The following is a 23,105-nucleotide window of genomic DNA, read 5'->3' on the forward strand; positions in this document are numbered from 1 at the left end:
TATGTTTGTTTTAATTTATCTACAGGTTTGCCAAATTTTGGCCCACCGTTTCTTCTTCTCAAACCTACATTCTGAGATTCTTTCATTCTTCTTGAAATCCTGTGTATTCTAGATGTGCCTTTGATGAAGGTCTCTTAATGGTGAACAATCTCCATTTTTTTAAATTTGGAAATCTTTTATCTGTCTTGTTCTCATTTTACTAATATAATTTTATTTCATACACAATTCAAAGTTGGCACTTACCTTTTTTCCACAACACTTAAAGATACAATCCTACTTTTTCATGTTGTTGTTGAAAAATGTATTATCTAATTGTCGTTTCTTTTAGGGCTTCTGTCTTTTCTTACTGTAATTTTGGTGTTTTAGAGTTTCCTAAAAATATGCTTTTTAATAAAATCCTGCTGGCTGATTGTGTTTACTGTGTCTGGATTTATAGCCTTCATCAGTTCTGGAGAATTCTCAACCATATTCAATGACTGCTGCTTCATTTTCTCGTTTCTCTTCCTAGGATTTCCAAATTTTTCCAAGGCTAGACCTCAGTGTGTCCTCCATTTCTCTCTCTTTTTTAAATTGTGGTAAAGTATACATAACAAAATTTACCATTTTCACCATTTAAGTGTACAGTTCAATAACATTAAATACATTTACATTGATATGCAACTGTCACCACCATCCATCTCCAGAACTTTTTGTCTTCCCAAACTGAAACTGAGTACCCATTAAACAGTAGCTCCCTGTTTCCTCTTCCCCCTAGTTCCTGGCAACCACATTCTGTTTCTGTCTGTATGAGTTTCACTACTCTAGGTTCCCCATATAAGTGGAAACATACAGTATCTGTCTTTTTGTGACTGGCTTATTTCACTTAGCATAATGTCCTCAAGATTTGTCCAAGTAGTAGCATGTGTCATAATTTCTTTCCTTTTTAAGGCTGATTAATATCCCATTGTGTGTTTGTGTGTGTGTGTATGTGTGTGTATATATATATGTATATATATTACATTTTGTCTGTCTGGTCATCCATTGATGAACACTGGAGTTGCTTCCACCTTTTGGCTGTTACGAATAATGCTGTTATGAACATAAGTGTACATATATCTGTTCAAATCCCTGCTCAAATGTAGAAGTCTTATGTTTGACTTCCCACCTGATCTTAGAACTGGTTGAAGAATTTGCCCTCAAGCCACCTCACCTTTCCTAGGTTTCCTTACTCTTCACTGCTCTAGTTTCTCCTCTTTGTGTTGATTTATGGTTCTTGCATATTTTCCTTGCTTTTCACCAAGCCCAGAAATATTTTTCCCTTCTAGCCCAAAATAAAGTTTAGGGAATATTTTTTATAATGATAGATGTGTATTGTATAAATGCATATGCTTTTGATGAATTTCAAGATATTTTGATGAATTCTCAAGATACTTTGAGTATTAAACACTAATAGCACTCAGTGCGTGAGTGATGGGGAACAGCCTGAATCTTTTAACCTCCTGTGTTCAGTTAGTTATTTTTCAAAGAAAGATAAATTACTGGTATAAAACTTTTTTTTTTTTTACTACATAAGCTAAATAATGATCCTTTAGTTAATTGAGGACCTACCAGTTGTAAAATACTTTCAATAATTATATAATGTAACAGAGTGTAGGTGTAAAATTGTCTTAGATTTTCCTTTGACTCTCTTGCTGTAGTTACTGAATTAAGTAAATTCAGTTAAAAACACTGTAACATCCACTACAGTTTTACCAGGAATGATGTGCCAATGAATATCTAACAAAAATAGTCTCTGTTTCACGTAGTTCTTATGTATTACCTTCCTTTGCATATTCAAATTCTTGTAATAACTACCATAGGAAAGGAATGTTACAAGTGAAAGTTAACTAATAGTACAAATAAGGAGCAAAGATATTTTGCAGATATGAGTTTGCAGTTGACTCAGATTTTTTTACAACTTTTCCATATTAGTCCACATCTCTGTTAGTTACAAATGATACCATGGATTAAATATCAAGATCTGCCATGAAAAGCATAGATGAGGAGAGAAAATGTGAAACATAGGGAGTAGGGATTAGAAAAGGGGGGAAGGGGTTCTGAAACTATAGATGAAAAGATATACTGCAGTAAAGTTATTGATTTGTAACTTGACACATTTTACAAGTATGTAAAGGGAGAGGGTATGTAGATCTATATGATAAAGATAATATATAAAGATGCCAAGAGCTTTTGTGACCTAAAATATATTATGAGACATTCAGGAAAGGTTCGTTGACAGAAGAAGAAGAAATACGTATCTTAGAAGATAATGTATGTATGTGTTTTAATCAAACAACTCTCCCCACCCCCAACAGCTATGCATCTCTGAATTGTTTATATATTATCACAAGTGGCACATACTCTTCTCACAAAAAGTTGTGAATTTTGTTTACTTACCAATTACATTTCCTCATAAGTTATTGATTTTTTTAGATTATAGATTACAATGACCCGTAAGATAACTACTTCATTAACTTATTGTGCTTGGGAATGTTTTCAGAGTATACTACTTAATTTCTAATTATTCATATAACTGCTTTTATTGCAGTAAAGTGTGTTGAAATTTTCATGTGCCTTTCTTTAACAGTTTCTTAAATAACATGGAAAATATATTATGTGTCCTCTAATTTTAAATTTTAATGAGACTGCTAATTTTAGTATTAAACATCAATATTTTAAGCAACTGGGTTAAAAATAAATTATGAAAATAAAGAATATACAATGTGTGTATTGTTAGTAGCTTGATTAATGAAATCAGGCTAATTTTTGCACTGAATAATTACATAGTCACATGTAACTGAACATTTTCTTTTTGCATTATTAGAGAAATACAATACAAATGAATTTTTCTTAATTTCTGTTTCTCAGAAAATTTTAAGAGCTTGCATTGAACAAGTGAAAAAGTATCCAGAATTCTATACTCTCCACGAGGTCACCAGCTTAATGGGATTCTTCCCATTCAGAGTAGAGATGGGATTAAAGTTAGAAAAAACTCTTCTTGCATTGGTAAGATTTATCATCAGAGGATATAAGCTTTTTTTTGCCCAAAATATCATACATATGTGTGTATGTGTATACACGTATATATATACACACACATATATATACCTTGTGTGTGTGTATATATATATACATATATATTTTTTTTGGGGGGGGAGACAGAGTCTCACTCTTGTCACCTGGCATGTAATGGCATGATCTCAGCTCATTGCAACCTCTATCTCCCAGGTTCAAGTGATTCTCCTGCCTCAGTCTACCAAGTAGCTGGAATTACAGGTGCCCGCCACCATGCCTGGCAAATTTTTCTATATTTAGTAGGAAATGGGGATTTCACCATGTTGGCCAGACTGGTCTCGAACTCCTGACCTCAGGTGATCCACCCACCTCAGCGTCCCAAAGTGCTGGTATTACAGGAGTGAGCCACTGCCCCTGGCTCATGTATACTTTATATAGACATTATATTTAAATGTTAAGCAATAATTAGGTGACTTTAAAAATATGTAATACCAATCTGTTTCCCTTTGTTTTTATTCTATGGATACAAATACTTGATGTTTTTTAAAATGCCACTACTTTGTTCCTTGATTTTCTTTTCTTACCACCCAATCTGAATGCCCCTGAATACAAGCAGAAAGCCCCTTTTTTTAATGGGATTTTATTTACAAACATATTGAAAGTAAGTGTGTGGAGAGGATATTTTGGAGTTTCTACCATCCCCTGTTATGATTTGTGTCTCCTAAAAGGAGAAGATAGACTTTAAAGTGGCAGGAAAAATTCTATGAAACTGACCTGGCATGATGGCTCATGCCTGTAATTCCAGCACTTTGGGAGGCCGAGGCAGGCGGATCACTTGAAGTCAGGAGTTTGAGACCAGCCTGGCCAACATGACAAAACCCCGTTTCTACTGAAAACACAAAAATGAGCTGGGCGTGCTGACACACCTGTTATTCCAGCTATTCAGGAGGCTGAGGTGACAGAATTGCTTGAACCCAGGAGGCAGAGGTTGCAGTGATCTGAGATCGTACCACTGCACTCCAGCCTGGGCAACAGAGAGAGACTTAGTCTCAAAAAAAAACCACAGGTAGTGGTTGTCAAGCAAAAATATTAATATCTTGGCATGAAGTTTCTAAATCTGATGTTTACATTTAGTAGAATGATAAATTTCAAGTTAACAATTTCATATGATGAAAGATACTTTTCTTAGAAAAAAATACATTGCAATTTTTGCAATAAAATGATTACTATTTTTCATATTTAGGGCAGTGTAAAATATGTGAAAACAGTATTTCCCTCAATGCCTATGAAATTGCAGCTCTCAAAAAGCGATATATCTACCATCGAAATGTCAGAACAAACAGCTGAAGCTATGCATTATGTAAGTACCAAGGCAGCATTGGATCTTCCTAAATAATCTTTTATATCTCACAAAATATATCTAACCCGATTGTCCTAAAGTCTCCTTTCTGACTTTTTTTGTTCTTTACTTTATTGAAGAAATTTTCAATAAGTATAACCAAGTAACAAATTACTTGTTGTTTTTCAGGATATTAGTAAAGATCCAAATGCAGAGAAGCTTGTTTCCAGATATCACCCTCAGATAGCTCTAACTAGTCAATCATTATTTACCTTATTAAATAATCATGGACCAACGTACAAGGAACAGTGGGAAATTCCAGTGTTTATTCAAGTAATACCTGTTGCAGGTTTGTGATTTGCTATGTCAAATAATGCTCTCAAAAAAGAGAGGTGGGACCGTGTGTTCTCACTCATAAACAGGAGTTGAACAATGAGAATGCATAGGCACAGGGAGGGAAACAACACACACCGGGGCCTTTCGAGGGGTGGGGGGCAAGGGGAGGGAGAGCATTAGGACAAATACCTAATTCGTGCAGGGCTTAAAACCTAGATAACAGGTTGGTAGGTACAGCAAACCACCATGGTACATGTGTACCTATGTAACAAACCTGCACATTCTCTACATGTATCCCCAACTTAAAGTAAAATTTAAAAAAAGAAAAAAAGAGAGAGGTTGGAACCATTTCATTTCAGCTGTCTAAATATAGGTGGTCAGTTGTGAGATACCAAAGCACTGATTTGAGGAGGACATAAGTTTGACACTTACATTCAGTAAAACTGTTTATGTATAAAGCTACTATAGGCTCAGCACTACTAAATGAATTAATTAGGTCTATAGCACTTGTAGTTGTATTTAAGGGTGAGAGCGACAAAATGATGGCATAGGGTGGCCAAGAAATACATGAAATGGTCAGGTTGTTCTGTCTTTCACGGAAATGAAAGGAACGTAGTACTTTAGTAGACAACCTCAAATGGGTGAATTTCCATGACTTATTTACTTGTCTGTTACTGGAATTTGGAATTACAGTAAGTCTATACATATAAGTGTAGGGTAGTCTGTCTTTCAACAATAAAATTAATATTTGCATATTAATTCCTGTATATAAGAAATTATTTCCCTCCTGTTTTGATTCATATTTAGTTTTTTATTTTTTAAATACCTTTCAGAATTAATATTATATGTTACAGCATAAATATAATAAGTGAAAGATTATGTCTATTGAAACAAAACTACAAATTAGAGTTAAATGTAATATATTCTCTGTGGTAAATATTTCATCATTTTTTGCAAGTTCCTGTAAGAAACTGAGTAATAATGACAGTAAGAATATAACAGTAAAAACCAGAAATCCTTTTTAAACATTGTTAGAAAGACATTTTTCTTCTGCCAGTTGGATTTTCTTGCCCTTAGATTTCTAAAGGACTTGAATATCTTCTAGTCTAAGGGTAGCAAATATATGGGACATGTGCTGCCATTCTCCTGTGTCTCTTTGTTTGGTGATCTTTATGTCATATATCCTGTTTTTAAAAAATATATCATGATTAGATGCTAATGACCTCTTTCTTTGGTTTCTGTTTTAAGGTTCAAAACCGGTTAAAGTAATATATATTAATTCACCACTTCCCCAAAAGAAAATGACTATGAGAGAGAGAAATCAAGTCTTTCATGAAGTTCCATTAAAATTTATGATGTCCAAAAACACATCTGTTCCAGTCTCTGCAGTCTTTATGGACAAACCTGAAGAGTTTATATCTGAAATGGACGTATGTAATTTTTTTTTTCCCCTAAGGGGAATGTACTTGTTTATCCTTTTGAAGCGTAAAGTTTTATTGCAAATCCCTAAACCTAGTAGTTAAAAATACAAGCTTTAGATTCAAACTTAAATTGAATTTCAAGTCTAGGTAGACTTTAGGCAACTAACTTAACCTCCCTCAGCCTCAGTTTTCTCTTTTCATACATGAAAGCAAGTAGTACCTACTTGACAAGGTTATTATGAGGGTTAAGTTTGATATTTTATGTTGAAGGGTGAGCACAGTTTTTAGTTATGTATGTAGTGAAAACTCATTGATGGTGGTGGTTAATGTGAGGTTTTGTTTAATTGGTCTCATTCATATTCAAGAGCTTTATTTTTTTGAGATGGAACCTCGCTCTGTCACCCAGGCTGGAGTGCGGTGGTACAATCTCTGCTCACTGCAACCTCCGCCTCCTGGGTTCAAGCGATGCTCCTGCCTCAGACTCCCGAGTAGCTGAGATTACAGGTGTGCACCACCATACCCGGCTAATTTTTTTGTATTTTTAGTAGAGACAAGATTTCACCATGTTGGCCAGGCTGGTCTCAAACTCCTGACCTCAGGTGATCCACTCGCCTCAGCCGCCCAAAGTGCTGGGATTACAGGTGTGAACCACTGCATCTGACCCATATCTAAGTTTTTAAGTGTGAAAAGGAACAGATGAGTTTAATTTGATTGGTACAGAAAGTATTTGGCCAGATTGTTAATCTTAAGTATACTTAGTAGCTGTGTGACCTTGGGCAGATTACATAATATCTCTGTGTCTAGTTTGCTTATCTGTAAAATGGGCATCATGATATTACCTAACTCATAGGATTGTTCAGGTTTAAATGAATTTATACATACAAAGCATTTAGAGTAACACTTGGCACTCTGTAAATATTAGCTTTTATTATTCTGTATTGTAAAATATTTTTTCCATGATTTTTAAATACATTGTTTATAGAGAACTGGATTCATTCATTCCATAAGTTTTTATTGAGCAGATACTATTCTATACAGGGAGGAAGCAGCAGTGAATAAAAACAAAACCTATTTTCCCTCAGACCTTAAATAAGTGGTAGAGGGCCCAAATACAGTAAAAAAGCAGGTAGTGGTAAATGCTATGGAGAAAAATAGAGTAGGCTAAGGGGAAATAGAGATATGGGTGGGGAAGGGGTCATTTTATATTCATGATTAAGAAGGCTTTTCTGAGGACAGGAAATGTGAACAGAGACTTGAGTAAAATGAGGAAGCAAACAAAAGTTTAAAATATAGAAATGTTTTTATTGTACTTAAGAGCTCATACAATTTTAAGGATATTGGCCTTTTGGTTTTTATATTTGTTTATGTTTTTCTCTTTGCCATTTGCCTTTTTATATTTTTATGATACACATGTCATAAAGCACTTTTAACTTTTGTTTTCTTCTTACACATTTTACTTTTAAAACTCTGCCTACAACTTATATTGAGGTGAATGTCAGGCAGTAACAAGAAGAAACATGAGGTAGAAGAAGGATAAAAATTGACAGTGGCTTCTTTCAATAATGGTAGGCCAGGTAATTGGGACCCTCCTTTTATTGATGACATCTAAAAAAAGCTGGACAGATACTAAAATGTCTTTCTTAGAAGCATGAAAAAGCTAACAAGATAGTGAGGAATTGTAGGGCTGAGGTACTGAAGAAGACAGGATTCCTAGAAGGTCAGCCTATTACTTAGGGTTATTTTTGCCTTGGATTATATTTGCCAGTTCTGAAGAGGCAACTAAGAAAATGAACTGTGCTTTTGGCAGCATCATAAGACTAGAGGGATAAAAGGAAAAGTTCAGTTTTCCACCAAGGGCCTGGACCCCAAAGGGGCTGCACCTCAGGAGTCAGGGTGAAGCAGAAGTAAATGAGCCTTCTCTGAGATTGTAGCCTGAGTTTTCAGGCCCTGAACTTGGAGTAAAATGCTTTTTCTACATTGCAGGTGTCTTCAAACACCTAGGAAAGTAACTAAAAATGAGAGAAGAATAATGCATTTTTTTGTAGCCTCAAATTATTATACCTCTTAATGTCTATTAGCCTAATTTTTGTTGCTAAGTATTCTGTGATTATTTTGATTTCTGTAGTCCAACAATTTGGAATGTTTTTAAATTTCCAAGTGCTTGAGTTTATTGTTTGTTAACATTTTTCTTAATGATATCTAATTTTATTTCCTTCTGAACATAGAATAAGACTTTATCAGATTCTGCTTTGGTCTATATTGAGATTTTCTTTGTATATTAATTTGTAGTCCATTTTTTGAAATGCCCTTTGGATTCTTGGGGGAAGGGAAAAGGTTTATCTTTGTAATCTGTTTACATATATATTTTCAATCTTTCATATATATTCTCATTATTTAATATTATTCATACCTTCTGTATTTTTTTATTTTTTACTTAGAGACAGTATCTCATTGACCTGGTATAATTATATTTCTGTCAAATTTTTCTTTTATTTTTCAGTTTATGTAATAAAAATTTATGACCACTATCTGTTTACCATGGATTTTCTCTTTTTTCAAACTAGCATTTCTCCCTTTTCTATCTAACGCTTTTTGCCTTGAATTCTGCTTTGTCTAACACTTACACTGCTATTCTTCCTCTTTTTATCTCTTGATGGCATCTGTAGTTGTTTTGTTTTTAACCTTTTTGTGTAGGAATGCCTCACATAAGCAGCATATAGTTTAATTTTACTTTATTACTGAATTTGGTAGTCTTTTAGTAGGAATTACCATTCACTAGCTACCATTTACTGAGAGGTTACTTACTATGTGACAGGCACTATGCCAAGAGATTTTCTATATATAATTTCTCACTTAATCTTTAGAACAAATCCAAGAAGATGCCCCTGCTATACCTGTTTTAGAGATGAGGCAGTTGAAGTTCAGCGAGGTTAAGTAACTTACATGAGTTGATCTTTCTTACTCACTACTGATGGCTGTTAGAACCCTTCTCTTAAATCCTGCACTGTAAGGCTAGTGGATGTACATAACCAATTACCAAATTTCTACGGTATTTAAAGTGCTCTGTCAGATTGAAGAGAGATCTTCTGGTACTTGTCTCCTTGTAGAGGGGACAATGTATTCCTGAATAAGTTAAAGCTGTGTATAGTTTTTCCATTACCAAAACAGCACATGAAAAACAACATTTATGACTTCATGTCTCAGAATACAATAAACCACCTTCTGTCCATTTCTGCCCCATCTTTTGTTGCTGAGAGTTGTTTTCCCTGAGTAGTTGTGGAAAGAAAGTCACTGGTTGATACTAAGGGTGCACTAGAAGCTGGCAACACTTCTCTGGCTGCATTAGAAAGCAGCGCCCTCACAGTGGCAGGGGGACTTTCCTCCTGGTCAGCTAAGACCAAGTGTCTCTGCAAGAGTCTATAGAGTAGACATAAATGAAAATCTACCTCCCGTTTGGCTCTACATTTCTTTTTTGTGGTCTTGTCTATTTTTTTTTTTTTTTTTGATTAGTTGAAATTCCTCTTGAGATGTAGTAGTTCGTAAATGTTCCATTTCTTGTGCTATTACAACTTGGCAAATTTGCCTGTTATCATGAACATTTCAATGGGAAGATAAGGTTAATAATAGTTGGCAGTAGTTTGTTGTCATCTTAAGCAAGAACCTTTTATAACCATTAGACTTTTCTTTCTACTTTAAAAGAGCATGAAGTATGTATGAGAGGGATAGGGACATTAAGAGATAGGTAGGGTAGCTTGAAATTTTTACTAATACTTTACCAATTTATTTACTTAAGATGTCCTGTGAAGTCAATGAGTGCCGAAAAATTGAGAGTCTTGAAAACTTGTATCTGGATTTTGATGATGATGTCACAGAACTTGAAACTTTTGGAGTAACCACCACCAAAGCATCAAACTCACCAAGTCCAGCCAGTACTTCCACAGTACCTAAAATGACAGATGCTCCTACAGCCCCCAAAGCAGGAACTACCACTGTGGCACCAAGTGCACCAGACATTTCTGCTAATTCTAGAAGTTTATCTCAGATTCTCATGGAACAATTGCAAAAGGAGAAACAGCTGGTCACTGGTATGGATGGTGGCCCTGAGGAGTGCAAAAATAAAGATGATCAGGGATTTGAATCATGTGAAAAGGTATCAAATTCTGACAAGCCTTTGATGCAAGATAGTGACTTGAAAACATCTGATGCCTTACAGTTAGAAAATTCTCAGGAAATTGAAACTTCTAATAAAAATGATATGACTGTACATATGGTACATGCTGATGGTGAAAGACCTAATGTTCTGGAAAACCTAGACAGCTCAAAGGAAAAGACTGTTCAATCAGAAGCAGCTAAAACTGAAGATACAGTTCTCTGCAGCAGTGATACAGATGAGGAGTGTTTAATCATTGATACAGAGTGTAAAAATAATAGTGATGGAAAGACAGCTGTTGCGGGTTCTAACTTAAGTTCTAGACCAGCTAGTCCAAATTCTTCTTCAGGACAGGCTTCTGTAGGAAAGCAGACTAATAGTGCTTGTAGTCCAGAAGAGTCATGTGTTTTAAAAAAACCTATCAAACGAGTATATAAAAAATTTGATCCAGTTGGAGAGATTTTAAAAATGCAGGATGAGCTCTTAAAGCCAATTTCCAGAAAAGTACCCGAATTGCCCTTAATGAATTTAGAAAATTCTAAACAGCCTTCTGTTTCTGAGCAATTGTCTGGTCCTTCAGACTCCTCTAGTTGGCCGAAATCTGGATGGCCTTCTGCATTTCAGAAGCCAAAAGGACGTAAGTAAATATTTACAAAGAGCTTACAGCGTTTTACTTGTTCTTTTTCCTTAGGTTTTTCTCCCTCATTCCTTTACTTTGTTACAACCTGTTTTGTAATTGTCATATAGTCATTGATAATTCATTTTTTCAGTCTATTGATCAGTATTTCAGCTTCCAAAATGTCCTCTCTAGATATGTATACAAAGGCATATGGGTCTTGTGACTTGTGTTTATGTAGCATGTACAGTGACTGCTAAGCTATAGTAAAGTGATTTGTCAAACTGATGAAGGGTAAGTGCATCCAGAATAATCATAAACATTGATTGATTTAAAAATTATTTATACTTGGTGTTGGACTGCAGTTTTATACTTTTTGGTTTTGTGAAATCTGCTCCTCAGCTCTGCCTAGATTAGGAATAGCATTTCTTTTTAAACTCTTTTTCTTTTCTCACATTGTATGCTGTCTCACGAATTTATACTTTGCCTAGAGTTCGTCGTGAAGGTTAAAAGGAGAAGAACCTTAAAGCTAGGATTTCAGCTCTTACTGCAGTTCCAGTAAAAGTAAACAGAAATGGTAATAGTGTGAAGGTCCATTAGGCAGAGAAGTAGAGAATTAAAGATGATAGAAGTTTTAAAATAGGTAATTGAATTGTTATATCCTTGATTATGCTGGGTAAAGAGCTAATATATTTTAAAAATGAGAAATACTATTTTTAAAGGTTTGCCGTATGAACTTCAGGACTATGTTGAAGATACATCGGAATACCTAGCTCCTCAGGAAGGAAATTTTGTGTATAAGTTATTTAGCCTGCAAGACCTGTTGTTACTTGTACGCTGCAGTGTCCAAAGGATAGAGACAAGACCACGTTCTAAAAAACGGAAGAAAATCAGAAGAGTAAGTTGTTATTCGTGGAGTTAGAATGTGATCACGTAAATAATCAACAGATACTTAACATGCCATTACTATGAAGTTTAAATTGCTGAGCACTCTTAGTAGTATCTTCAGGTTGAATTTTGTTTTTTTGTTTTTTTACTAAAATACTGAGATCAATTTTAATAAGGGAAAGTGTTTCTATATAGTAGCCATAAATGCTGGTAACATTCATGCTTGGAATATACAAATTGAGCAGCCCTAATCCAAAATTCAAAATGCTCCAAAGTTTGAAAGCTTTTGAGCTCTCACATGGTATCCCAAGTGGAAAATTCCACCACACGTGACCTCATATGATGAGTCACAGTCCAAAATCCAGTCAAAACTTGGTTTCATTTGTAAAATTATATAAAATATTGTATAAAATTACCCTCAGGCTCTATGTATATGGTGGGTATGAAGCATAAATGAGTTTTGTGTTTAGACTTGAGTCCTGTCCCCAAGATATCTCATTATGTATATGTAAATATTCCAAAATCTGAAACACTTCTGGTCCCAGGCATTTCAGATAAGGGATACTCCACCTGTGTAAACTTTATAAAAAACTGCATCATCATAGATTACATCTAGATTGGCACATATATTCCTGTTTTCTCTGGGAATTTGGATTTCCGTTATTACATGCGAACTCGAGCTCTTTTCTGTCTTTCTTTGGGGCTCTTTCTTGACTTGCTTTAGAAGTCCAAGTAGAACTTTTGAAAGATGGCCTTTCACACACATTTAAGGTCTTTTCAGGATTGTTAGAAGACCAAATCTCTTCCTTTCTTTTTCTCCCTGTTGTTTCTTTTGGGTTTGATATAAATATTTTCCTCAGGAAAAAAATGTATACTGCAATTTGAGTAATTACTTCTTTTAATAATTTTTCGTATTTGAAATTCTCTTTCAGATTAGTTTGCATTTTTTTGTGTATGACTGCTGAATTCTGATAAAGGGAATCTTCTATATTATAATTGAGTATGTAACATTAAAGTGTGTTTCCTTTAATTTTTCTTGAGGATTTTTTCTGTTGTATATATTTGTCACAGTACACATTTGAAAAAACAAGTTTTGGTGTCTCTGTCTCTTGTTACCTAACTTACTGCCCAATAAGAATCATCACTGACCACTTTGAATGTCAGTGTGTTTTGAGGTAGGGATCAGGTGAATCCAGACTAGTGATGTTCTAGTATTGATTCTTGTGGAGTACTTCCTGACTACTGTATCATATTAAAGAATAACTGGGCCGGGCGGTGTACCTCACGCCTGTAATCCCAGTACTTTGGGAGGCTGAGGTGGGTGGATCACGAGATCAGGAGATCGAGACCATCCTGGCTAACATAGTGAAACCCCATCTCTACTGAAAATACAAAAAATTAGCCAGGTGTGGTGGCGGGCGCCTGTAGTCCCAGCTACTCGAGAGGCTGAGGCAGGAGAATGGTGTGAACCCGGTAGGCAGAGCTTGCAGTGAGCCGAGATCGCACCACTGCACTCCAGCCTGGGCAACAGAGTGAGACTCCGTCTCAAACAAAAAAAGAGAAAAAAGAAAATGTTGTAAGTAGTACTATTTAAACTAGTTAGGTAAAAGTACATCCCCCATCAGTGTTTCCTACCTAAAAACCAACTTACTTAAATAGAGCTTTGAAATACTTAGAAGTCTCTTCAACCTCTGCTGTCCAAGAACTTCATCTCTTCTTTGTTTTTCCTTGGTTCTTCAATTATTTTAGTTGTCATTTTAGTTTCCAGTATCATTTATGTTTCCTTACCAAAACTCTGCTTAATAAGAGTTGCACTTTAAAGGAGAACTTAAAACATCAGCCAGTCTAAAGTGATGGGATAAAATAAAGAGTCTAGGCCAGGCACAGTGGCTCACGCCTCTAATCCCAGCTCTTTTGGAGGCCGAGGCAGGTAGATCACCTGAGGTCAGGAGTTCAAGACCAGCCTGGTCCACGTGGCGAAACCCCATCTCTACTAAAAAAAATATAAAACTTAGCCGGGCGTGGTGGTGCACCTGTAAACCCGGCTGCTCGGGAGGCTGAGGCAGGAGAATCCCTTGAACCCGGGAGGTGGAGATTGCAGTGAGCTGAGGTTGTGCCATTGCACTCCAGCCTAGACAACAAGAGTGAAACTCCATCTCAAAACAAAAGAATAATAAAGAAGCTAATTTGAACCACAAGATAAAACAGAATTTTCTGAGTTCGTTACATGATTATGAAATCCACACCCAGGAACTTTGGATGATTTCATAATATCTATTACTGTCTGTCTCAGTTAACCAAGTATCCTAAGTGCTTTATGTGAAAAATTGGAACAGAACCAAGAAAAACTTTTACTTGGGGAGCCACTTATCAAGGGAAAAAAATAGTAAATTTTATTTTTATAGTATGAAAATTTTGATTATCCTTAAATTTTTTTTTTTTTTTTTTTTTTTTTTTGAGACGGAGTCTCGCTCTGTCGCCCAGGCTGGAGTGCAGTGGCCGGATCTCAGCTCACTGCAAGCTCCGCCTCCCGAGTTCACGCCATTCTCCAGCCTCAGCCTCCCGAGTAGCTGGGACTACAGGCACCCACCACCTTGCCTGGCTAGTTTTTTTTGCATTTTTTTAGTAGAGACGGGGTTTCACCGTGTTAGCCAGGATGGTCTCGATCTCCTGACCTCGTGATCCACCCGTCTCGGCCTCCCAAAGTGCTGGAATTACAGGCTTGAGCCACCACGCCCGGCTGATTATCCTTAAATTTTTACTTCAATTTTGGGATACTAAGCAAAGATGAAATGTTCAGGCCTTTTTTTCCCCTGGCTTCCTGGAGATGGCAGTAGAATACATACAGAAATTAAAACTGGTTTTAAGACTTGGTTTTATAGATAGAGTAGTTTATCAAAGAAAATCTCCCAAATTATTTGCTTTTCAGAAATAATACATATTTTTAAATTTTAAAAAATATATGGAATTAACTCTGTTACTCATTTCTGATCCAGAAATGTGATCCTTTTTCTCAGTCAACTTTTTTCTTAACTCTGCTGTAAACTAGCTATGTGTCCTTGAGAAAATTTCATTCATTCTTTTTTTAAAAGAGACAAGAGTCTTGCTCTGTTGCCCAGGCAGGAGTGCAGTAGCACGATCATAGCTTACTGCTTCCTTGAACTTCTGTGCTCAACTGATTCTCCCACCTCAGCCTCCTGAGTAACTAGGACTGTAGGCTTGTGCCACATGCCCAGCTAACTTTTTTTTTTAATTTGTTATAGAGTCAGGGTCTTGCTAGTTTTTCCAGGCTAATCCTGAACTCCTGGCCTTAAGTAATCTTCCCACCTCAGCCTCCCAAAATGCTGGGATTACAGACTTGAGCCATTACACCTAGCCTGAGCAAATTTCTTTATCTCGACCTTGTATTTGCCCTAAAGTTAAGAGAGACTAAATCATATGCAGATAACCATTTGCTAGATTATATAGTAAAATGCTTTTAATGATAAAATTATCCTAATCCCATTTAATTTTGTTTTTAATTGAGAAGACACACTGGAGGCCTTACCTCCTGAAAATATGGTCCCTGAAACAATAGCTTGTTATTAATGCAAAACCTTGGACTCTACCCCAGATTCTACATTTTAACAAGATCACCAGATTTCTCACATGCACGTAGTTCAGGGGCAATCACATGAAACCGCACTTACTGTTGATAACAAAAATATTAGTGGATTTGAATCATTCTTACCACCAACATTGTGCCAAGCCCACTCTTTCAAGAATTAAGAAATATTTATGAAATATTTTCAAATCTGCAAATGGTAACATCTTAGTATAATTTCAAAAGTACTAATTAGCCTTATCAGTGCAAGTTAAGTACCTTAAATCATGTGTTTCTCTTTCTGCAACTGGAAATAGACTCCTGTTAAGAGCAGAGTTTTCTTTGAAGATACAGCATAAGCACAGTGAACAACATGTATTTCTTTGCTTATGCTCCCTTAGACCAGTAATAGGTACAGTCATTTTACTTATGTAGTGTCCTGACCAGTGAATTTGGATGGATAATTTGTCAGATACTTCATGTCTGAAATAAAGCCGTTAAATTGAAGATAATGACAAACAGGTTTTAATGTAGGCATTATTGCTCTTTCATTTGTAGGATGAAACAAGCTGCTCAGAGTATTTGAGCCTGAGACAGTGTGACTCATGCTTTAAAGGAGCAAAAAAATTCTACCTTTTTTATCCTCTTGAGAATGACTAGTAAAAAAGTCAGTCCTTCCCAGCATCTAGCTTTGAGCCTTTGGGCAACTATGTATGATAGGCTCTGTTGCAAGGATTCTGCTGTCATTCACATTCCCTGACAAATCAAACCTTGCCTATGTGGGGAGGTATGTCAATTTTGGTCAGAAATGGGAATGGTGAGGAGAGATCTCTTTTATCCATCCAACTTTTGGCACCAAACATTCTTCTATCCATCAGGCTTGAATGTATCCATCTTACAGTGTGAATCCTGCTGTAACTGAAAGGATGAAATAAGATTGCCCTGAAAGCATTCTGAAAGTGGCAAAGTTGGATAGGCAAATGTATTTATTATTAATAGTAAATTAGTAGAGCTTTGAAAAAGTATAATCTTGCATTGCAGCAATTTCCAGTTTATGTACTACCAAAAGTAGAGTATCAAGCTTGTTATGGAGTTGAAGCTCTGACTGAAAGTGAACTTTGTCGCTTATGGACTGAAAGTTTATTGCATTCCAACAGCTCGTTTTATGTTGGTAAGTTATACAAAAGTCTTTGTTCTCCTTTTTAATTTCCTTGTAAATTACATACTTGTAAATTCAATTATGAATACTTCTATTCTGCACTTTTTTACTTTAGTTTTTATGTATGTATGTGTTTATTTTTAGACAGGGTCTCACTCTGTTACCCAGGCTGGAGTGTAGTCATGTGATCATAGCTCACTGTAACCTCAAACTCCTGGCCTCAAGTGATCCTCCTGCTGCAGCCTTCCAAGTAGCTGGGGCTGCCGGCATGTGCTACCGTGCCCAGCTAATTTTTTTGTTTTTTATTGAGATGGGGTCTCATTATGTTGCCCAGACTAGTCTTGAACTTCTGGCCTCAAGCAATCCTCCTACCTTAGCCTCCAAGAGCTCTGATATTACAGGGATGACCTACCATGCTGACCTATTTTAGAAACACTTATTTAATAGTATAATCAAAAATATACATTTGTTTTCTAAAACAAGCTTCTTTTAAGGGTACTGTTTAATTGGTTAACTGTTGATCTATACATTTATTTTGAAATTTTCTTATAATGACACTGCTTTTAAAACCTCAAATATTTTGATGAAATGACTTTTTCCTTTGTTTTTGTTTTGTTTTTCTGGGGCATGGGGATTAGGCTGGAATTCAATTTGCATTGGCTCAGTTCATGTACAGTTAACATCCTCACATAATAGATTACTTACTAGGCATTATTGGTAGTATTTCCTCCCACTGGAATGTCCAGTATCGAACATCTCAATGCATCCCATAAATCTCAATCCCTCCTAATCATCTCAGACTACTCCTCTGTGTAGTCTTTTGCTTCTTTGATCTCTCAGTGCGGTCTTTTACTTCTCTGTGAATTGTTACTTTGTACTTTATTGTTCTCTCTTAACACCTATCCCTTCTTCCTGTTAAACAATAAACAGCTTAAGGTCAGAGTCTGATAAAATTCTGTATTGAGTTTAATAAAATTTTGTATTATAGTGGTTAGCTTGATTGCTTGTATGTAATAAATGCTATGAGGGTGTGTTTCTTAAAGAAAGGTTATTCACTTAAAATGTTTTTCCTGTTTTGGTTAATCAGTATTTTGTTTTCATGTTTTATGAGCGTATTAAGTAGATAATTGATTCTTTCTGCGTAACTCAAAAAAGGAAGTAGCTAAATGCACTAATTGGTGATATGCTGCCTCCCTCCTCTTCCTTCATACACATACTCGAAGTTTTTGTAGTAATTTTCAGTCTATAACCAGAATTTCAATGTTCCTCCAAAGACCTCACAATCTCAATGTTAGCTACTTGAATGCAATTTGCCAGCCACATCATTTTAGGAAAGGACCAAATAAAAACTTATGAGTGAAATTTTGTTTAAAGTACTGACAGAGAACGGAGATTCATGACCAAAAAAAAAAAAAATTTAAGGGTTCAGTTTTTAAATGTACAGTTTAATGTCAACTGTGTGGATTACTTCATCTTAATTATTTTTTAAAATCCTAAGTAATCCTAACTGCTGATTATTCTCTGTGAATCCTATCCTCTTGTAAGCCTTTCATTTCAATGTACTGGGATAGTATTTTTGGCTTCTGTGCCAAGTGTTTGGTGAAAAGCATATATTGTATGGTTGTGGGATTTTGGTTTGTTTGGGGTTTTTTGGTGGGGTGTAGGTATGCGGGGGCGATATGTTTTAAAACACTATTTTAAAAACATCTGAGTTTTTGAGTTTTTTAAAATGTTGTTATAATACCCTTTTAATTTAAGGAAGATGTTCAAGAAAAATCACTTGAAGTGCTTTTAAAAGTGGAGATTGCTGGCCCCACCCTGGAGTGTCTGATTTACTAGGTCTGTACTGGGACCTGAGACTTTCCCAGGTGGTACTGATGCTGCTAGTTTAGGGACCACACTTTGAGAATCAATTCTATAGCTTATAGTCTCTTTTTCCAGTAGAATAAACACACTTGTGATTTGTTTGTTCGCTTTGCTTTGCTATAAACATGTTCCCCACTTTCCCTAGTTGCAGTACTCTTTTTATCTTTTCCCTATAAAAACTTCAGGATTTACTCCTTTAAGACAATTTCCCACATAGTCTCATCGCAACTTCTGCATCCACCCTCCAACCCTATAATATTTATCAATCCTATATAGTTGACATACAGGCAGCCCTCACTTGGCTCACAGTTTCAATAAGCACAAGTTTTAGTTATGACTGTGTGTTAACAGTAATTGTATAAAGTATAAGCTTCACTGCTGGCTCTTCAGTCCACAGATCACTACATAAATAACAGGCACATCATGATCAGTGACCAGTCATGTCACTTCTTTCAAAGTCTGTTTATAATTGGTTATTGTGTACCCATTGAGCTCATGCACAGAAAGCAGAGTGTGCAGTTGTGTTGACTCTTTGTCTCCCAGTGATACACCCATGTGATATTTTACCAAAGTAGGTAATCAAAAGAATCGGCCAACAAATATTAAAGCAAAGCAAAGAAACAAAAGGGGATACTGCCAGAAGTGAAATTTGAATGGAACATAAATGGAATTACAGAGGAAATAGCAGAGACTGGGAATGTTGGCACTGCTATTGTTCCAGTGACTCTAGATTTGCTGCTGCCAGACAAACTTAGTGAAAGCGTTGTGACATAAAGGATGAACAAGTGACACTGGCATAAGATTTTACACTAAACAAACTCCTGAAGATAATTTCATGATATTGAGAGCACAAAGGATACAGTGTCGGAAGCTGATCCTTAGGAATATAACGGTTCACCATGGCATTGAAAAGATGCATGCAGCCAGGTGAGGTGGCTCACGCTTGTAATCCCAGCACTTTGGGAGGCCGAGGCGGGTGGATCATTTGAGGTCAGAGTTAAAGACTGGCCTGGCCAACATGGTGAAACCCTGTCTCTACTAAAAATATAAAAAATTAGCTGGGCAGTAGTCACTTGTGCCTGTAGTCCCAGCTACTCAGGAAACTGAGACAGGAGAATCACATGAGCCTGGGAGGCGGAGGTTGCAGTGAGCCAAGATCACACCACTGCACTCCAGCCTGGCCAACACAGTGAGACCCTGTCTCAAAAAAGAAAAAGAAAAGATGCATTCTTCCTAATAACAAGTTGTGCAAGAAGGTAACAAGCACTGTTCAAACTGCTCTTGACTAACGTTTCATAAAGAAATAAAACACTTTAGTGTTTTGAATTAAAGTGTACTAAAATATTTTACTGTTCTGTTCATTTTCCTGTATATTTATGATTGATAGTTTATAGTGTTTTGACAAAAATTTCAAAGGTAACCAAGCAGTTGTAATTTTCCCCATTGATTGTTAAAATTGTAGGGTTTCAGCCTGTATGGTCATTTTTATGGTCCCCACACTGCATGCAAAGCAAGGAATCACTATACACATATGAATGCATGTATGCTTGTATATGTTTATGTGCATATATGTATGAATGAATGCTTATATATAAAGTCTTTATTTTTATTATACATAGATTTTATTTGTCCTCTCTAAATCAGTGCTTTCCAACCTTGATGCAGATAAATATTTGTACAGCACACTGTGATATATAAGAGAGATTGCTTGTAGCTGAAGGGCAATAGCCAGGGAGCTTTTGCCATCCCCAGCATTGCTTAGCTGCCTGAAGGGCTGAGGTGATAAGTATCTGAAGCACATATATATCTTATTTGAGGCCAACAGATTAGAAAGCTCCAATGTTGAGAGAGTTGTGAACTCCTTGAGGAGGTAGATCCTCAGAGCACTTAGTATGGTATTATCTGTATAGTTATTTTTGACAGACCATAATTGACACATACTATAATACTTTTTTAAATGAATTTCTTTCAAAAGGTAAGAACTATTAGTCTTCTCAAAGACATAATTAGTAAATATCTAAAAGTTATGCTTAATATTTCCTTTCTGTGGTTATTAAATCATTACAATGTGTCTTTGTTATTAGAAATGCCACTGTGTAATGAGTGTAATGAGTGTATGAGCATAAAGCAAATGAAAGGGGGCTTGGTAAGAAAATGAAACATTAAATTATGTGCATTTTTAATTGTCCCAGTGATTGACATCAGCTTTCCAGGTAATTTGTTTTGAGACCTAAATATTAGGAGTTAAAAAGATAAAAACAATTTGTTTTCAACATTGATACGTGTTAAATTCTCATCATGCCAGTTGATGTTTTTAACTATGGTACAGTACCTACGATTTTTGTGTTGCCTTGATCATATAACATTTAACCCGGAACTATCTTTTATGTCACTCTTCTTTGGTATATTTCAGGACCTTAGTATCAGCTCTCAACCTGTTTTGTTTTAGAACATATGCATTACTTTTTAAAACAAAAGCATCATATTGAGAATTTGCTGTTTTGTTTTTTGGAATTCTAGATTCACATTGTGTTTGTAAAAAAAAGTAAGAGTCGGGGCCGGGTGCTGTTGCCCACACCTGTAATCTTAGCACTTAGGGAGTCCAAGGCAGGTGGATTGCTTGAGGCCAGGAGTTCGAGACCAGCCTGGCCAACATGATGGAACCCCACCTCTACCAAAAATACAAAAAAAAAAAAAAAGATAGCTGGGAGTGGTGGCACACAACTGTAGTCCTAGCTACTCAGGAGGCTAAGGCACAAGAATAGCTTGAACCTCAGAGGCAGACGTTACAGTGAGCCAGGATCTCGCTATTGCACTCCAGCCCAGGAGACAGAGCAAGACTCTGTCTAAAATAAATAAATAAATGAATAAGACTTTGGCCAGGCTCAGTGACTCATGCCTGTAATCCCAGCACTTTGGGAGGCTGAAGCAGGTGGATCACCTGACGTCAGGAGTTCAAGACCAGCCTCACCAATGTGATGAAACCCAGTATCTACTAAAGATACAAAAAGTTAGCCGGGCCTGGTGGTGGGCACCTGTAATCCCGTCTACATGGCAGGCTGAGGCAGGAGAATCGCTTGAACCCAGGAGGCGGAGGTTGCAGTGAGCCAAGATCATGCCTCTGCACTCCAGCCTAGGCAACAAGAGCGAAACTTTGTCTCAAAAAGTAAGACTTGGAACTGACTGCTTTGATTTTTTTTTTTTTTTTTAACTGTAGGAAATCTTACAGTGTGCTTTAATAAATTTTTTTTTTTTTTTTGAGACAGAGTCTTACTCTGTCGCCCAGGCTGGAGTGCAGTGGCACTGTATCGGCTCACTGCAACCTCCGTCTCCTGGGTTCAAACAATTGTCCTGTGTCAGCCTCCCAAGTAGCTGGGATTACAGGCGCCCACCACCATGCCTGGCTAATTTTTTAATATTTTTAGTAGAGGTGAGGTTTCACTATGTTGGCCAGGCTGGTCTCGAACTCCTGACCTCAGGTGATCTGCCTGCCTCAGCCTCCCAAAGTGCTGGGATTACAGGTATGAGCCACTGTCTCAGCCTAATTAAAAAATATGAAGCCAGATTTTCATAATCTAATTTTTACCTTCAGAACCAAGTGTGTCTTAGAAAGCCCCTGTACATTTGATTTTATCTGCTTGTTTTCATAATATGTACTTATTTCTCCTCACAAACGCCATACAAATGTAACTTTAATAGGAATTAGAAACACCAGTATTTTAATAGTTGTTGTTCATAAATTGTAGGCTTTCAAATGATTTTGTATGTTTGGACATGTGTAAACTTTTATATATTCAGCAAATATTTTAGAATGAATATAAATGTTTTATAATCTGAATTATGTCATTTTAAAATATAGCTGTACTTAAGACTTAATAAAATGTGTATTTCTACTAAATATAAAATTTATTTACAGTTATTAAAATTTATAAAAGCATCTTTAAGGAGACAGGATAACTTGGTTTTTTGTTTTCTAAATAGTGCAATTGCTTGTTCTTTTTAAGTTTGATATTTTATTTTAGGACATATTGATGCATTTACTTCAAAACTTTTTCTGCTGGAAGAAATTACTTCAGAAGAATTAAAAGAAAAGCTTTCAGCACTCAAGTAAGAAAGTTAACTTTGTGGTGAGAATTGAAAAACTTGTTAATGTGATCATTAATTTTTCTTTAAATATTGTTTAAGCTTAAAGTATTTTCAAGACTTTTAATCCTTTTATGTATAGAGGTCTCATTGCACCCAGTTTTGTTTTGTCTTGTTTTTGTTCTTTGTGTTTTTGAGACAGAGTCTCTTTCTGTCACCCAGGCTGGGGTGCAGTGGTGTGATCTCGGCTCACTGCAGCCTCAGCCTCCCTGGTTCAAGGGATCCTCCCACCTCAGCCTCCCGAGTAGGGACTAGGCATGCACCAGCATGCCCACCTCATTTTTGTATTTTTCGTAGAGACAGGGTTTCACCATGTTGCCTAGGCTGTTTTCAAACTCCTGAACTCAAGCAATCTGCCTGCCTCAGGCTCCCAAAATGCTGGGATTACAGGCATGAATCACCATGCCTGAGCAGCAGTATGTTTTGTTTTGTTTTTGTTTATTGATAGATGATGGTTATATATATTTTGGGGTACATGTGATTTTTTTTTTTTTTTTTAGATGGAGTTTCACTCTTTTTCCCCAGGCTGGAATGCAATGGTGCAATCTTGGCTCACTGCAACCTCCACCTC

At 36.2% G+C, this 23,105-nt stretch overlaps 1 protein-coding gene across 12 annotated transcripts in view; it reads left to right on the forward strand.

The window, feature by feature from the left end:
- LOC116275963 (little elongation complex subunit 2-like) overlaps positions 1-23,105 on the forward strand; it is a 60,222-nt gene that overhangs the window by 20,004 nt on the left and 17,113 nt on the right. For 9 of the 12 annotated variants that reach the window (XM_031669245.1, XM_031669244.1, XM_031669247.1 and 6 more), the window contains 8 exons: positions 2,887-3,024; positions 4,277-4,393; positions 4,562-4,721; positions 5,957-6,138; positions 9,923-10,916; positions 11,618-11,793; positions 16,408-16,537; positions 22,414-22,498. In XM_031669245.1, coding sequence (XP_031525105.1) covers positions 2,887-3,024; positions 4,277-4,393; positions 4,562-4,721; positions 5,957-6,138; positions 9,923-10,916; positions 11,618-11,793; positions 16,408-16,537; positions 22,414-22,498 — 1,982 coding nt within the window. Of the gene's footprint in view, positions 1-2,886; positions 3,025-4,276; positions 4,394-4,561; positions 4,722-5,956; positions 6,139-9,922; positions 10,917-11,617; positions 11,794-16,407; positions 16,538-18,963; positions 19,390-22,413; positions 22,519-23,105 lie in introns of those variants that run through there. The other 3 variants (XM_031669251.1, XM_031669249.1, XM_031669250.1) reach the window with 3 other exon arrangements.

Source organism: Papio anubis, chromosome 7 (assembly GCF_008728515.1).
Source record: "Papio anubis isolate 15944 chromosome 7, Panubis1.0, whole genome shotgun sequence".
NCBI lineage: Eukaryota > Metazoa > Chordata > Mammalia > Primates > Cercopithecidae > Papio > Papio anubis.